Here is a 16,534-nt window from a genome sequence, read left to right as displayed (position 1 = left end):
AGTTCTGGGGATCCTGCTGAGGTCCTCAGGCTACATGGCAAGCACTTTGTAGACAACTATCTCCCCACACCTGAAAGTTTTATTACTAGAGTATAATGAGATTTTCTTTGTAATAAGTAGATTTTAGAAACTGGGTGCAATAATACAGCAGGGAAAAGGTAAGGAGGGAAATGAAGAGAGGAAAGAAGAATAGGAAGAGGGGAAGGGAGAAGAGTGAATTCAAGGCCAGCTTGGGCTCTAAAGCCCTATTAAAATTTTTTTAGTTTAGAAAGTTCTTATTACCTTCACTATCAGAAAAAAAAACCCAAATTCAAAACATGTTTTAAAACTAATTATTTGACAATTTCATGCATGTATATGGTGTATATTTTGGTCACATTTATTTCTTATTACCTTTTTTTTTCTTTCCCCTCTGCTGAATCCCTTCCTCCCAACCAAGCCCCCTTCTGCATTTGTTTATTTGTTACCCACTGAGTCTCAACTGGTGTTGCCTCCATGAGTGTGGGTAGGAGAGCTATTTACCAGAATTGGCAGTTTACCAGGAGTGACACCAATGGAGAAAGTCTCTCTTCCCCACCATTAACTGCCAAAAGTTCCTCAGAGGGGTAGGCGCCCATGGACCCTGCCGCCAAAAAGCTTTCAAAACCATGATCAGCTATTTTTAATTTTTTATTATGTGTGTTATTACATGTGAGGAGAGAAAACATGGGAGTACCATAGCCCTCACATGGAGGTCAAAGCACAACTTTGTGGCGTCACTTCTCTCTTCCCACCTTCACATGGCTCTGGAATGGAACTCAGGTCATTGATCTCGTGAGGCAAACACTTCACTCTGATAGCATCACATCATCCAGCCTAAACTCTTACCTTTGTAAGATTAATTTTTCATTTAGTTTGTGTTATCTGACATTGTCTGAATAAGGAAGACATACTTTATGTTTGAAACCAAATTTATAGGGATGAAGCTTGGTATTTGTGTTAGCTACTTTTCTATTGCTGTGATAAAACACCATGACAAGGCATCTTATAAAAAGTTTATTTGAACTCATGGTTCCAGAGCGACAAATGTTTGTCATGATAAGGGAGCATGGGAGCTAGTGACAGGCAGGGGTGCAGGAACAGGAAGCTAAGGGCTCAGGCACAAAGCAGAGAAAGCAAACTAGATGGTGGGGTTCTTTTTAATGCTAAGATCACTACCATAGTGATGTACTTCCTCTCAATCCTATTCCTCCTAAACCTCCCCAAACAGCACCACCAAGTGGGGAACAAGTATTCAAATGCCTGAGGCTATAGGAAACATCTCATTCAAACCAGTGTGTACAGGCTCTGGGTTTAATTCTCAGCCAAGGAGAGAATGTGAGAAAAGAAGAGGGGAGAGAGAGGATAGAGGAGAAAAGGGAGAGAGAGAAGGGAAGTGGGGGAAGACAGGAAAGCAGGGAGGGAGAGGAGAGGAGTAAGAAAAAGGAAATAACCCGTCTATATTTTAATAGCACCCTCTCATTCTCAGAAGTTCTCAGCTTGAGCATTAAGTTCAAGATTGACCAACAAAGACTGACCCAGTGGGTAGGTGTTTCTGGGTGGGTTGTCAGTATATTCCTAAACATGGTGTGGCTGTTTCTTTCCTTACAACTTTGTGATTATGGAGACTTTAGATGATCAGTGCTGAACAGAAGACCTTTAGAGTCTTGGGTATCCCAGCCAACTACCGTAGTTTATTCAGACTCTTTGTGAGTATACACAGAATTTTAACTGGTATGGTTCTACTTGCCAAGAAATTGAGCCATGGTTGAGATCGCCACATTAAGAAAGAATACCTAGGAAGCATTATACCACAGACCAGGACCTAATGGGTCCTCAGAATGTGATATTAGCATCCAGTAATTAGTAAAAGTATCTCATGGATTCCTTTAAGTGTAAACGCTAAGGGAAAGTAATTTTTTTATTTATTGGAGTTATTTATTTTATGAGTGTTTTACCTATGTGTATGCATATGTACCACACGTGTGCAAAGAGGCCAGCCTGGTCTACAAGAGCTAGTTCCAGGACAGGCTCCAAAACCACAAAGAAACCCTGTCTCGAAAAACTAAAAAAAAAAAAAAAAAAGGTCAGAAGAGAGCATTGAATCCTGGAACTGGAGTTACAGACAGTTGTCAGCTTCCATGTAGGTGCTGGAAATTGAACCCAAGTCCTTTGCAAGAGCAAGAAGTGCACTTGACCATTGAGCCAGCTCTCCAGGCACATAAAAGCTACTCTTAAAAGTCAAATCTAAAACAGGCGACAGTGGCATATGTCCCAACACTGAGGAGGCAGAAGCAGGCAGATCTGTGTGAGTTTGAGGCCAGCCTCATTTATGGAATGAGTTTCAGGACAGCTGGATATACACAGAGAAACTCTGTCTTGAAAAAGACCAAGAAAAAAAAGTCAAATCTAAGCCATGCATAGTGATGGTGCACACCTTTAATCTTAGCACTTGGGAGGCAGAAGCAAGTGGATCTCTGTTCAGCCAAGGCTAGGCTAGTCTATATAGTGAGAAAACAAAACCCAAAATTGTTTACCTTGCATTTCTGAGTATAAGTGATAAAGACACAGAAACTCATATTATGGCTTCTGTGATACCATTGGAACCTGATTTACTCATAGAGCTTGTGTGGAATTGAGTGATCCTCAGCACCACAGATGAAAGAGTGGGGCAGGTAAATTTAGAAAAATAAGATGCTAATTATTTACTGCTTTGTTACTTCATCACAGTGGCTGCCCTTTAAACTGTTAGCCAGGCTACTAAGCCTGGGGGTAATTCTGTCCCTGCAGGCAATGACTCTCTTGCTGTGACTAAAGGTAGCTTTAATTAAATCTCTATCATTCTAATAAAACTCAAAAGTCTAGGGTGGAAACCAACAAGCTCAGAGAGTTAGAGTAGCAGCTAACTTTCTCTCTTAGCTGACATCCCAGGAAGCCTGTCTCCTTCCACACTGCCCCAACTTAAAGACCCACACTGTGCTCTTCCCTGGTACTGTCTACCAACTAGTTGCTAACCTCACCTCTCTGGCCCAGGTTAATTTTACTTGATTAGCACAAATACAACACATCTTTACATATTTAAACAAATGAAGCATAAGCAAATGTAATATATCTTTGCCTAGTTAAACATTCCACATTTCCCCCTTTTGTCTAAATAAAAAGGAAAAGTTTTAACTTTAACATAATAAAACTACATACAATAAGGACAGTTATCTAGTAAGAATTACATTTACAATATGCAGTCCCTTTGCATTTGGCAAATTTGGAGAAATCACTCTATTATCTATCCTATCTTGATGAATCTAAAGCTCAGTACCTAATATACCTTCTTTCATTAAGTTTTCATAAGGAAAACTATAACTGTCTACTCTTCAACTCCATCAAAGATCCCAAAAGGATATATTATTTGAGTTAACAGAAAGTAGAGTGTAAGCTATAGATGGAAGTTTCTGTCCTGCCCTGTTCCACAGCCATTCAGTCCCAAAGAAACAGAAGCTTATATTAATTATAAACTGTTTGTCCTATTGGCTCAGACTTATTATTTACTAACTCTTACAACTTAAATTAACCCATAATTCTATATTAGCCACATGGCTTGGTACCTTTTATCAATGAGACATTCTTATCTTGCTTCCTCTGCATCTGACTGGTGACTGCAGACTGAGCCTTTCTTCTTCCCAGAATTCTCCTAGTCTGGTTGTCTTGCCTGGCTACTGGCCAATCAGTGTTTTAGTAAACTAATAGAAATGACAAATCTTTACAAGGTACACGACATTATCCCACAGCAGCAAACAGCTTCCAAAACTATAGAAATGACAGAGACACCTGTCTGCCTGGACCATCACCCAAGGTTCCTCTTAAACATTGGGTCATCCATATTCAGCCTATGAATATCTGGCAGACTTTTCTGTGAAGCAGGAATTTTGAAGGACTGTCGGCTTTGTCTTGGCAAAGTTCAGCAGTAGTTTTCCTTTGTGTCCTGCATGCCTGGTTTGGATGGTGTATTGTCAGCAATCGAGGTAAGGGCAGTTTCTTTCTCAAATGGCTAGTTTTACCACACTGAAAGCAAACTCAGAAGTTCTTTTATGAAATAGATTGGTGCTGCCAGTAGCAGATATGTCTCACTGTCATAAAAATCCCCATGTTAACAAATCATTTTAAATGCCATATTCTGTAGGTCTTTGAAGTGTTTGAAGACCATTACATCTAAAATATATCTCTGTATGATCTTAAAACATTTAACATAGCTACAAGTTTGATTGTTATAGATGACTAACTACTAACCTACATTTAATTTACATTACATTTTTTAATGAACCGCATAAGCACAGTACCCCATATAAGAGTAGAAACATATATACAGTATAACAAAAATAACTTTAAATTTGTATCACTGTACCAAAATCCATACCAATGTAAAATAGGTAAGGTTAATAGTTTTCTTTTTATCCTATATCCCCCCCCCAAATGATGACAAACATCCATAACCCACCAAATGACCAAAAATCACCCACCCCATCTCTTGGGAGTCTGGGTGTTGTGTTTTATAGATTTCTTCCTATAGTCTGAGTGCAACAGAATCTTAGGGAACCCTGAAAAAATTTAAATAATGGTCAAGTCCTGGGAAAACTAGTTGTAACATTGTTGTCACTCTCATAACTGTTCCCATGCAGAGGGGTCAGTATATACATGACCTGTCATGTGGTTTTCCTGGTTTATCTCTTTATGTCTGTAGCCAGGGTTTCCAGGAGGTCTCCCCTGATCAAATCTGATCTCTATTAACCCTGAAGGAGCCTACAGCTTTTTATTTCCTGTGAAAACAAAAGCATAACCTCTTCCCCCAACACAATATATTTTTTGAATTCCATTTTAAAGTTAAGACATCCCTAAAGTATCTAGGCTGGTTTAATTCAGCAAACTCTTTTATAATCCCATGTCTTTCAGCAGCTGTCATTCACTCATCAACATTCAAAAAATGCAAAGTTAACACAACACCATACAGGATCCAGACTCCCTGTGCATTTCCCATCTTTTCATGTTTTTTTTCCTTTATATTATTTTACTTCTCTTTAAAGACTTTATTTTTAAACTATTTACTTTTTCTATGACTATCTGTACCTATTTTCTTTTCTTTCTTAAACCCATGTACATTTTTAAACATAGTGTGAGCTCTTTAGATGTTTTTGCCATCTGGACCTATCTTTACTACATGTCTCTAGCCTTTTTCAACTGTGTGAGCCAAACCTTAAACTGCTAAGTGGCTTTGTGTTGGATGCTGGCCGTGTCCTGCTCAGGCCATGAGAGCCAAGCTTTATCCCCTATGGGCTTGGTTGAGGGTTGTGTACAGCTGGCAGCTGAGTCAAACTGGGAGCTGTATTCATCCACCCTAGCTCTAGGAAGCTAGTACCCACACTGTGTCTGGCACTTTGACTTAGATTATTGTTTTTACTTAACATGCCAGCTGCTCAGGTACTCACTGTATGGCAGAGCCTCTTCAGGAGGTGTATCCACTTATTTTTTTTTATTGAGAAAAGGAAAAAAATAAAGTTTCCGCCTCCTCCCAGCCTCCCATTTCCCTCCCCCTCCTCCCACCCTTCTCCCCCTCCCCCCACTCCTCTCCCCCTCCCTCTCCTGTCCAAAGAGCAGTCAGGGTTCCCTGCCCTGTGGAAAGTCCAAGGTCCTCCCCCCTCCGTCCATGTCTAGGAAGGTGAACATCCAAACTGGCTAGGCTCCCACAAAGCCAGAACATGAAGTAGGATCAAAACCCTGTCCCATTGTCCTTGGCTTCTCATCATCCCTCATTGTCTGCCATGTTCAGAGAGTCCAGTTTTGTCCCATGCTTTTTCAGTCATAATCCAGCTGGCCTTGGTGAGCTCCCAATAGATCAGCCCCACTGTCTCAGTGGGTGGGTGCACCCCTCGTGGTCCTGACTTCCTTGCTCATGTTCTCCCTCCTTCTGCTCCTCATTGGGACCTTGGGAGCTCAGTCCAGTGCTCCAGTGTGGGTCTCTGTCTCTATCTCCATCCATCACCAGATGAAGGTTCTATGGTGATATGCAAGATATTCGTCAGTATTGCTATAGGATAGGGTCATTTCAGGTTCCCTATCCTCAGCTGCCCAAGGAACTAACTGGGGACATCGCCTTGGGCTCCTGGGAGCCACTCTAGGTTCAAGTCTCTTGCCAACCCTAAGGTGGCTCCCTTAACTAAGAATTGTGCTTCTGTGCTCCCCTATCCAACCTTCCTTTATCCCAATCATCCTGTTTCCCCAAGTTCCCCCCAACCTCCCCTTCTCACTTTTCTCTCCCCATCTTCCCTTACCCCATCCCACCCCATCCCACCCCACCCCCAAGATCCCAATTTTCTCCCCGGCAATTTTGTCTACTTCCCATAGCCAAGAGGATAACTATATGTTTTTCCTTGGGTTTTGTTGTTTTTGTTTGTTTAGTTTTTTTAGATTTTTCAGGCCCTCTGTGGAGATTTGGGTCCCATCTTGGGTACCAAACGTAGCAGGCTTTTTGGAGGGGCCACCAACAAGCTCCCAAATCATGACACAGAGACTTATTATTAGCTACAAAGGTTCAATCTTATCTTCTGTTTGTCCCACTAGCTCTTATAACTTATTTAACCCATTTCTCTCCATCTACATTTTGCCACGGACTTTTTACCTTTCTTTTATTCTGTATGTCTTTCTCCATGTCTGGCTAGCTTGCAGCTGCCTCTCTTTCCCCCTCGTTCTCTCTTCTTGTTCTCTTCTCTTTTCTCTCTCCTACTTACTCTCTCTGCCCACCAGCCCCTCCTATCCCTATACTGCCTTGCTATTGGCCATTCACGTTTTTATTATACCAGTCAGGTGTCTTAGGCAGGCAAGATAAAACAACAACACATCTTTATATAATTAAACAAATGCAGCATAGACAAAAGTGATACATCTTTGCCTAGTTAAATATTCCACAATTGACTTTATCTTTTTTAAATTTTTATTTAATTTGTTACTATTTTATATTTATGTGTGTTTCTGATGTGTGTGTTGGAGGGACAAGGGCCACTGGATCACAGTTCTCCACCACAGTTTGATTTTACCTGCTGAACCAAGCATCTTGATGGTTCAGCTTCCTAATTGTTATCCTGCTTACCATCTTCAGTGAAACAGTTAGCATCTTCTTAGTAATTGTTTCTTTTGAACATACACTGAACACATCTAGTCTAAAATCTAAAACTAATGCTTAAAAAGTTTCAGATTTGCCAGGCAGGTGATAGTGATGCAAGCCTATAATTTCAGCACTGGGAGGCTTGAGGTCGAATTATGAGCTCAAGGGCACTCCAAGCTTTTGAGATCCTGTCTCTGATGAAATTAAATTATATGGATCTCAAAATATCAGAATAGGAATGTTCAGTTACTGGAAAAGTCTAACCAAATATCCTAAAAGAACCCTGAAATCTCAAGCTTATTAGTCCCAACCATTTATTTTATTTTATTCATTTTATTTTATTTTATTTTATTTGAGGTAGGGTCTCTTGGGTGCTGGAATTAAAAGTGTGTGCCACCACTTCCTGGCAGTCCCAAACATTTTAGATAAAGGATCTCAGCTGTACCATTATCTTCCCAATAAAGCCCTGGTCCATGAACCTGGTGACGTCAGACCAGTAGGAGGTGTTAGTGTGTGATAATAAGGTTACAGTTTCCATACTTAATCAATTCTGAGATACACAATAGATGATACCTGCCCTCAATACAACAGTGCTATAAAAAGCATTATGCCAAAGTTTAATTTGCAGTGTTTTTCTTCTACATAAAATAATGTTGCCTCTTTTGGTTCTTAGTATTGAAATACATTAGGAATTGTCTTGTATTCTTGGTACTAAAACCTGTTCATTTATAGTAAAGTTACTAAGTTAGAAATTATAACCTATTGGTTTCAGGTTTGTAGCCTGTAGCTGAGATTATTTTGTTCAAAACAAAACAAAAAAAAAACAATCGAAGCTGAATCAGTGGAGCCGTTTTGTAGCCCATGTAACCACTGCTGTTTTCTGCCACAGATTGCCTTCTCCCAGCACAGCAATTTTATGGACCTGGTACAGTTCTTCGTGACTTTCTTCAGGTAATTCCTCTCATACTGACTGCGCTATTCCTTTGAAACAGCCCCTTAATTCCTGTAGTAATAAGGGCGGCGGGGCTGCGTCCCCAGCACCCCGGCTGCCTGGCTAGCTTATGCCCGAAATAACAACACACAAACTGTATTCATTTAGTCACTGCTTGGCCCATTTCTATCTAGCCTCTTCTAGGCTAATTCTCTCATATTAATTTAGCCCATTTCTAATCATCTGTGTTGCGCCCCTAGGTGCGCTTACCGGGAAGATTCTAGCCTATGTCCATCCTGGGTCGGAGCTTCATAGCATGCGTCTGCCCAGGAGCCAGGAGCATGGCGTCTCTCTGAAGCGTCTGCTCCCGAGAGGAGAGCTGTGGAGTCTGAGCTCACTTCCTCTTCCTCCCAGCGTTCTGTTCTGTTTACTCCTCCCACCTATCTTCTAACCAATGAGGGCCAAGCAGTTTCTTTTTATTTAACCAATGACCTTCCTCCATCATTTCCCCTTTTTCGATTTAAACAAAAAAAAAAAGGCTTTAACTTTAACATAGCAATATTACATATAACGAAACAGTTATCAAGTAAAAGTTATAATAATCTTTATCATAACTAAGGAAAACTATAACTATAACTAACTATTCTTAACTCCATCAAAGACTCCAGAAAGATACAATACTACCTAAACAAACAAGAAAAAAGCAACTTTTAAAACTCTAGAAATGACAGAGACATCTCGCTGCCTGGACAGTCACCCAAAGTTCCTCTGTACCGTTGGGGCATCCATCTTCGGCCTACAGGCCCATAGTTTCCAGCAGACATTTCATTTCCACAAAGCAGGAAAATTCAAAGTCAGTTCAGTCACTATCTGCTGTATCCTGCAGAATGTCTCACAGACTCTTTCATGAATCAGGAACCCCGAAAGATCATCTCACCTTAGGCAAGTTCAGTAGTCCTCTCTCTGTGGGTTCTCTGTGTCTACTTTATGCAATAGTCCAGGCAAGAGCAGTTTCTTGCCCAAATGGCTATCAAACTCCATAAGGATCCTCTTCGATGCCCATCTTCCTCTTGAAGTAGATTGGTGCTGCCAGGAGCAGAGTGTCTCATTGTCATGAAAAGTCCTAAGTTATTAAAACATTTAAAATGCCATATTCTGCAGTCTTTGAAAGATATGAAGAATGCCTATCTAAGATATATCTATGCACATCTAGAAAATCTTAACTAACATGACTACAAACTTGACTATTATTTATGATTATCCATCAACAACCTATATTTCCTAATTATACATTACATTTTAATAATGAACTACACAATCACAATACCTTAATCAATATCAGAAATACATATACATATAACAAAATTGACTGTAAATCTCTATCAATAAAGCAAAATCTATACTAATGCAAATTATTCATACCTATATCATATCCCCCTTTAAATGTAAAAGAACGTTTATAAACCATATTTGGGAACATGGGTGCAGTTTTTTCTCTCCAAACTGCTTCCTGCTGAATGGGGGCATCGTTAATTAGGTCTTTCACGGTATAACCTGTGTGCTAGTTTCATCTCAGTTGGCAGTTGAGCGAAGCAATTTTCTGAAGGGTTTCTGAACAGCAACCCTTCAGGAGGGCGTGGTCCATCATACCATATTGGGATAGAAGCAATCCACAGACTCTCACCCTCTGTGAAAACAAAATAAGAAACTCCTTTCCAAAGCATCATGTCCTTAGATCCAAATTTCAAAGTCAAGGCATCAAAATATCTATGTTGGATTAATTCAGCAGCATTTATAAATAAATATCTTTTAGCATCTGTTGCTCCTTCCTCAGCATTTAAATAATTTAAAGAGAGCATAATAGCATACAGTATCAAAATTCTCTGTGTATTTTCCATCTTTGTGCAGCTTTGTTTTAACCTCTATTTTGTTTATTTTTACTTTTAATTCTTTGCTTTTTGAGACAGGTTCTCTGTATCTTTGACCTGAAGTAACTTTGTAGACCAGGCTGTCTTTGAACTCTCAGAGATCCGCCTGTCTCTGCCTCCCAGGCATTCGGGATTAAAGGTGTACACTACTACACCTTGAACTCACAGAGATCTGTTTGTCTCTGCCTTCTAGGCACTGGGATTAAAGGCGTGTACTACCACACCTTGAAGTCACAGAGGTCAATCTCCCTCTGCCTTTCAAGTGTTGGGATTAAAGGTGTGTACTACCACACGCAACAACTCTCTTTCTTTTTGTTTTTTACTTTAAGAATTTTAACTTTTAGTCTGCATATATTTTTAACACGCTGTAAATCATTTAAAAATTTTCTTTGTCTTTGATGCTCTCTTTACTGTATCTCTCTCTGTTTTTCTGACCACATGAGTCTTTAATTTACCAAGGAATCTCAGTAGGACTAAAGCCTTGGCTTTGATGGCTGGATCCAGCCCATTCCTTAGCTTTCCAGCCTCATGGCTGAGGTACTGGCTGTAGCCATGTTTACTGCCACAACTCTATGGCATTTCAAGGTCCCTGCCAGCAAGCGAGCTTCAGCAGCCTGTGCTTGCAAACCGCACGAACCGCCTGTGTAAAAGAGTCAGAGTTTGCCCTGGCAGGACAGCCCAAAAAGCCGGCATTTTTAAACGGTGCAGCTTTTTTCCTGCTACGGCTGAAAACCGAAAAGCATGTGTTCAGCTTTTCGTCAACACCATTTAAGTGTTTCGTGGCAGGACCTCTTAATGAGCTGCAGGGTTTTGCAGCTAAAGCTGAATCAGGAAGCTTCTCTTAGATGAGAGCGCTTGCTTGCCTCTAGCAAGCAGAATGCACCCCAGAGAGTGCTGCTACCAAAAAACCATGCACAACACTGTCATTGGAGCAGTAGCTAGAACTTAACTCTGATCCACAAGCATAAGGCAGAGAGAAAGCTAACTGGGAATGACATGGGCTTTTGAAACCTCAAAGCCCACCCCTAATAACACACCTCCTTCAACAAGGCCACACCTCCTTATCTTTCCCAAACAGTTGCATCAACTAGGGACCAAACATTGCCTCTGGAATCATAATAGCTTTCCCCATTCAATACATGGTTTACAGAAGAAAGAAAGCTGAAACTCTTTATAATCATTAGACAATTAGTTTTTCCTCCTAATATTAAGAAAGTTGTTGGCTTAAATTTGATAATTTTAAGTTTATTTTATTGGTAAATGCATATATTGCTGGGCATGGTGGCACATCCTAGCATTCAAGAATCTGAGATGAGAGATCACAAATTTCAAGCTAGCTGAGCTACATAGCAAGACACAATCTTTGAAAAGAAAAATAATTAATACACACATACCCACACTCACAACAGAGTTATTATTACTTTCATTTCAGTAGTGCAACCAAGTCCTTGATAAGAAGCTGCTTAAGGTAGGAAGTGTTTGGGCTCAGAGTAGTCTAGGTGATCCTGCCCCTCCCAGCCCAGGAGTCATGAGCACAGGCTCATGGGGTGACTGTCACACTGCATCCTCAGTCAGCAAGCAGAAAAGATGAATGTTGCTATTCGGCTCACTTTCTTCTTTTTATTCAGTCTGGGACCCCAGCCCATAGAATGGCGCTGCCCACATTTAGGGTGTATTATCGATACTCAATTAGCTCAGTATAGAAACTCTCTCATAGACATACCAGAGGTTTGTCTCCTATGTGACTCTAGATCCTGTCAAGTTGACAGTCAGTGTTCATCACCACGTATGTATGTATAATTACAGAAAATATATTAATCATTGTACATAAATTTCTTTGGCCTACCTCTTATTAAAAGTTGATTATTAATTGAAATTTATTTTTCTCATTCTGTTTGAGCTTACCAATGAAGTTTACCACATTGATTAATTTGCTTGCTTAAATTAAATTATTATCTGTTATCATGTATAGTATTCTAACAAAATTGCTTTTCTCATTTTCTTACTTGTGGTAAGCCATTGTTGACCCTTCTGGGAAGCCTAGTGAGAAGTCAGGGCTTGGTAACACCTTCCAGAAGTCAGGATTGGAAGCTTGGATCAGCTAGCCAGGGTTTCTCACGTTCCACTTCCTGTGAGCCAGTCCGTCACATACAGCATCAGGAGCTCGGGAGTTGGGGTGTTGAGGGTGTCTCACCGTGGGAGCCAGGCGTGGCAGTGTGGCGCTGACTCACGTGTGCTCTTTCCCTGCAGCTGTTTCCTCTCTCTGCTTCTGGTGGCTGCAGTGGTCTGGAAGATCAAGCAGAGCTGTTGGGCATCCAGGCGGAGAGAGGTAAGCCCATGCAGACAAAGTAATAAACCCCTTGAAAACTCTTTTCCTCTCCTTCTTTCAGGCATCACTTTTACCTGTTCTGTGAAACTAATATTCATGAAAAGCATGCTGCTTCGTCTGCATTGTATGATTCTACTGTGTGCTATATCAGTAGATTTCAATTATTGTTCCATAAATATCATTAATTCTGCCACAGCCACAACCACTTACTGAGTTAGCAATCTTCTAAGAGCCATTCATAAGAATTTGAGTGAAGGGACATGTTTGCCTCAGTGATGGAGCCCTTGCTTAGCATGAAGTGAGGCCCTTGGTTCTGGTCTCAGCACCCTCTAATATCACAAAGGTAGGGACAAAGCTTTTAACTTGGGGGCAGGAGGAGGATCCAAAACCAAACTATAGCTATAGCCAGTATCATTGATTATGATGAAGTACTAGAGTTGGTGCCAACAGACACATTATCTAGATAGCCGAGCACCTCTAAATCCCAGACCCCTCCCTAAATCCAGAGCCCTGCTTGTTCTAGTCTGTGATTCCAGATTTATTTGTGTTTTCATCTTATATCTCTCTTAAGGGAGAGTAGTCTCGTGTCCTATTGGCCATGTGGGGGGCACATCTTTCTTTATTGTCATTGCTTTGGGAATATTGGTTCAGGATTTGACATAAAGCAGGGTAGACTGACTTTAGTCTAGTAACAGAAATATGAAGAGGTAAGTTTCTGTCCTTTTATATATTCAACTAGCAGATACCGTAGCATTATATCCACCACAATTTTAGCTTATGTCTCTTACTGGTAAAGACTTTTCATAAAATATAATAGTGTTACTCCATCTAATAGAATTTAATACCTTGTACTGTCTAGTGCCTAGTTGTGTTCAGTTTTCTGTAGCTGCCACAGAAACTGATCAGTTTGAACTGGGGAGAATGCAGCGTCTTTAATATCTGGTATTCACTAATAAAAACTCAATACTCAGCATATTAATACATACTATAATATTCATTAGCAACTTCTTCGGGAGATGCAGCAGATGGCCAGCCGCCCCTTTGCTTCTGTAAATGTTGCCTTGGAAACAGATGAAGAGCCTCCTGATCTTATTGGGGGAAGTATAAAGGTGAGAAGTGGTTCAAAAGTTCATATAACAGCTTTCCAAAACTCGGGTCTGAGTCTGGCGAACCAGAGGAAGCAAGTGTTGTGATTCATTAGTCCTGTTTTCCTTCTCTCTCTGCTGCTCAGCTAAAACACCAAGATTGTGAGACACTCTTGCTCTCAATTCCCAGTTGCTGGTTCATGTCATCAATCAGTCATGGTCAGGAGAGCTTAACGTGTAAATCATGGTTGTTATTCTCTCAGTGTTTGTGCCAAATACTTAAAAGTTTTTATATGAAAATATCTAAACTGGACTAGGTGTAGTGGCATGTATATTTAATCCCAGCACTTAGGAGGCAGAGGGAGGCAAATCTCTGTGAGTTCCAGGCCAGCCTGGTCTGTATTTTGAGTTTCAGAATAGCCATGGCTACAGAGTAAGAGAGAGCCTGTCTTAAAGGAGTGGTGGGGACAGCTCAGTTTACTATTAATTACTCCCCTCCCACACACAGAGAGACTTTGGATTTGGTTTTGTTGTTGTTGTTTGGTTTGGGGGTGTTTGTTTGTTTGTTTGCTTGTTTTTCAAGACAGGGTCTCTCTATGTAGCTTTGGCTGTCCTAGAACTCACTATGTAGACTATGCTGGCCTTGAATTCAGAGACCCATCTGCCTTCTGAGTGTATAAATTAAAGGTATGTGCTCTACACCCAGCAAACCCCAGAGTTAAAAAAAAAACAACAACTACAACAAAAAACACTTATAGGGCTGAAGAAATGGCTCAGTGGATAAATATGAGAAATGGAGTTTAGAGCCCCAGAACTCAAGGAAAAAACGAGGCAGATAAGGTGACAGTACTCAGGAGGCAGAGATAGGATTCCCAGGGCAAACTGGCTGGTTAGACTAGCTGGAATTGGCTTCAGGTTCAGCGAGATATCCTCCTCAGTAAGTAAAACAAAGAACTGAGGAAGACCTCCTTGTGCACGCGTACCTGCACATGCACTTGTAAATGCATATATATGCACGCACACACACCATATATCATGTTTAGAAGTTGGAATCTTTGTGCACTGTTGGTAGACTACAAAATTATGCAGCCACTAGAAAACGGTAGACTGGGCATGGTGGTACATGCATATAATTCCAGCCCTTAGAATGCAGATGCAGGAGAATCACCAAACAGTATTTGTCTCAAGAAAAGAAAAGCAATACAAAATGTAATACAGGGGATTCTTTGTATGTCAGTGTTCATGACAGCACATCATAATTACCAGAAAGGAGATGCAGTCAAGTTCCTGCCAGTGGCGAGTAGATAAGCAGAGTAGTGTTTGCTAAATCAGAAATGATTTATACTTTAAAAGAAGAGGGGTCTAGTATACACTGAGACAAAATAAAATAGTAACTGCCAAAAGCTTGGAAGAGGAGATGAAAGAGCTGTTGCTTAATGAGTAGTATAGAATTTCAGTTTTTCGTTTTGCAACATTAAACAACAGTCTGAAGATGGAGAAAGTAGCTAAAACATACTTCCATTTTCCTTTATTTTATGAAGGGTTGATCATGCAGCATGCATAAAGCCCCTAGATCGAGAGAGAGAGAGAGAGAGAGAGAGAGAGAGAGAGAGAGAGAGAGTCATTTGTAATAACAAAGCTATCTCTCAAGCCTGTAAAATTCTTTAAAAAAAGTAAAGTCTGCAACAGAAAATGAATAAACTTTCCAGAGTCAAAGCATCCAGTAAGCAGATGAGGAATCCATTTGGTGAGCTGTCTATCTTTCACAAGCTCTTAAACCCAACAGGCTATGACTTAGTGGATGAAAGATGCATGGATAAGATTGAATATAAAACAAACGTCTCCTTAACATCAGGGTCTCTGTGCCAAGTGTACAGGACTATCTGACAGATCACCAGACACACACTGCCAACCCAGTGACCTAGAGAGAACCTGTTGACATGGGCCCTTCCTTGGCACTCATGTGGCTCTTCAGAAAAGTGCTATGGAAACAACTCATAGCCAAAATTGTTGACCTTATAAGCGCCTGACTCTGAAGTGTGGGGTCGGTGAAGGTACTTGTTTGTTTTCTTCTTCCAGACTGTTCCCAAGCCCATTGCCCTGGAGCCTTGCTTTGGTAACAAAGCTGCAGTTCTCTCCGTATTTGTGAGGCTCCCTCGAGGACTGGGCGGAATTCCTCCTCCTGGTCAGTCAGGTGAGTAGATGGAGCAGTGGCAAACACAGGTCTGTGAAGAGCTACACCGCAGACATTTCTTCCTGACCAAGAACGTGGGTATGGGGTACTGTACTGTAGTGTCGTCTCTGGCACAGAGCTTTTGTGAGATAATTCCGTACTCCATAAACTGCGTTCTGAGCACTGACATTTCTGTCCTGGGGTGGAAGTCCAGGACCCTTCTCACAGTGCACAGCTTCCTCAGCCACACACCCAGTATTTCTGATTCCTTGGCTCTATTGCTCTAAAACTTGTTCTTACCTTAAATTTCAACTTTCTCCTTCTTCATATGCTACTAATCATCTCCATGTTCCTGGCATCCAGCCATGTCCTCAAAGTTTGTGTTGCCCTAGTAAATATTTCTAGCCATGCTCTTCATCTTGTTTAAGGTCTTGTTATGCAGCTCAAGCTGAACTAGAACTCATTACATAACCCAGAATACCCTCAAATTCATAGTCATCCTCCTGTTTCAGTTTCCAGAGTACTACTCACCATGCCCAGCTTTTTACTCTATATTAAATATGGGGCATAAAGAAGTATTATAACAACATAAAGAAGATTTTTGAAAATTATAGTTTCATTAGGCTAATACAGACCAATTTTCATTCTTTTTCCCAGCCCTCTCTAGCAATTTAATTTAAGTATTTATATAGGCTTTGGGAGTGGGAGAACCCTGAACAGTTTTTAAGCACAATTTGTAGCCAAGGATGACTTTGAACTTCTGATCGTCCTGCCTCCACCTCCCCAGGGCTGAGATGTACCACCACTCCTGGTTTATGAGGCACCGAGGATCAATGCTAAGGCCTCATGCATGCCAGGCAAACCCTCTTCTAACCAAGCTACACCCATAGCTAGATAGGCATTTTTATTACAAACAATTA

At 40.8% G+C, this 16,534-nt stretch overlaps 1 protein-coding gene across 1 annotated transcript in view; it reads left to right on the top strand.

Annotated features, from left to right (window-relative positions):
* The window catches only part of Atrn (attractin), a 151,521-nt gene that overhangs the window by 127,658 nt on the left and 7,329 nt on the right, over positions 1–16,534 (top strand). Inside the window, exons 25-28 of the mRNA XM_041670850.1 lie at positions 8,058–8,119; positions 12,278–12,356; positions 13,358–13,465; positions 15,521–15,635. Of these exons, the coding sequence (XP_041526784.1) occupies positions 8,058–8,119; positions 12,278–12,356; positions 13,358–13,465; positions 15,521–15,635 (364 nt within the window). The remainder of the gene's footprint in view (positions 1–8,057; positions 8,120–12,277; positions 12,357–13,357; positions 13,466–15,520; positions 15,636–16,534) is intronic.

The sequence above is a fragment of the Microtus oregoni genome, unplaced genomic scaffold, assembly GCF_018167655.1.
Source record: "Microtus oregoni isolate MIOR12 unplaced genomic scaffold, Mior012 000020F_ref0000438, whole genome shotgun sequence".
NCBI lineage: Eukaryota > Metazoa > Chordata > Mammalia > Rodentia > Cricetidae > Microtus > Microtus oregoni.
The sequence above is the reverse complement of the archived record's forward strand: the minus strand, read 5'-3'. Positions and strand labels throughout refer to the sequence as shown.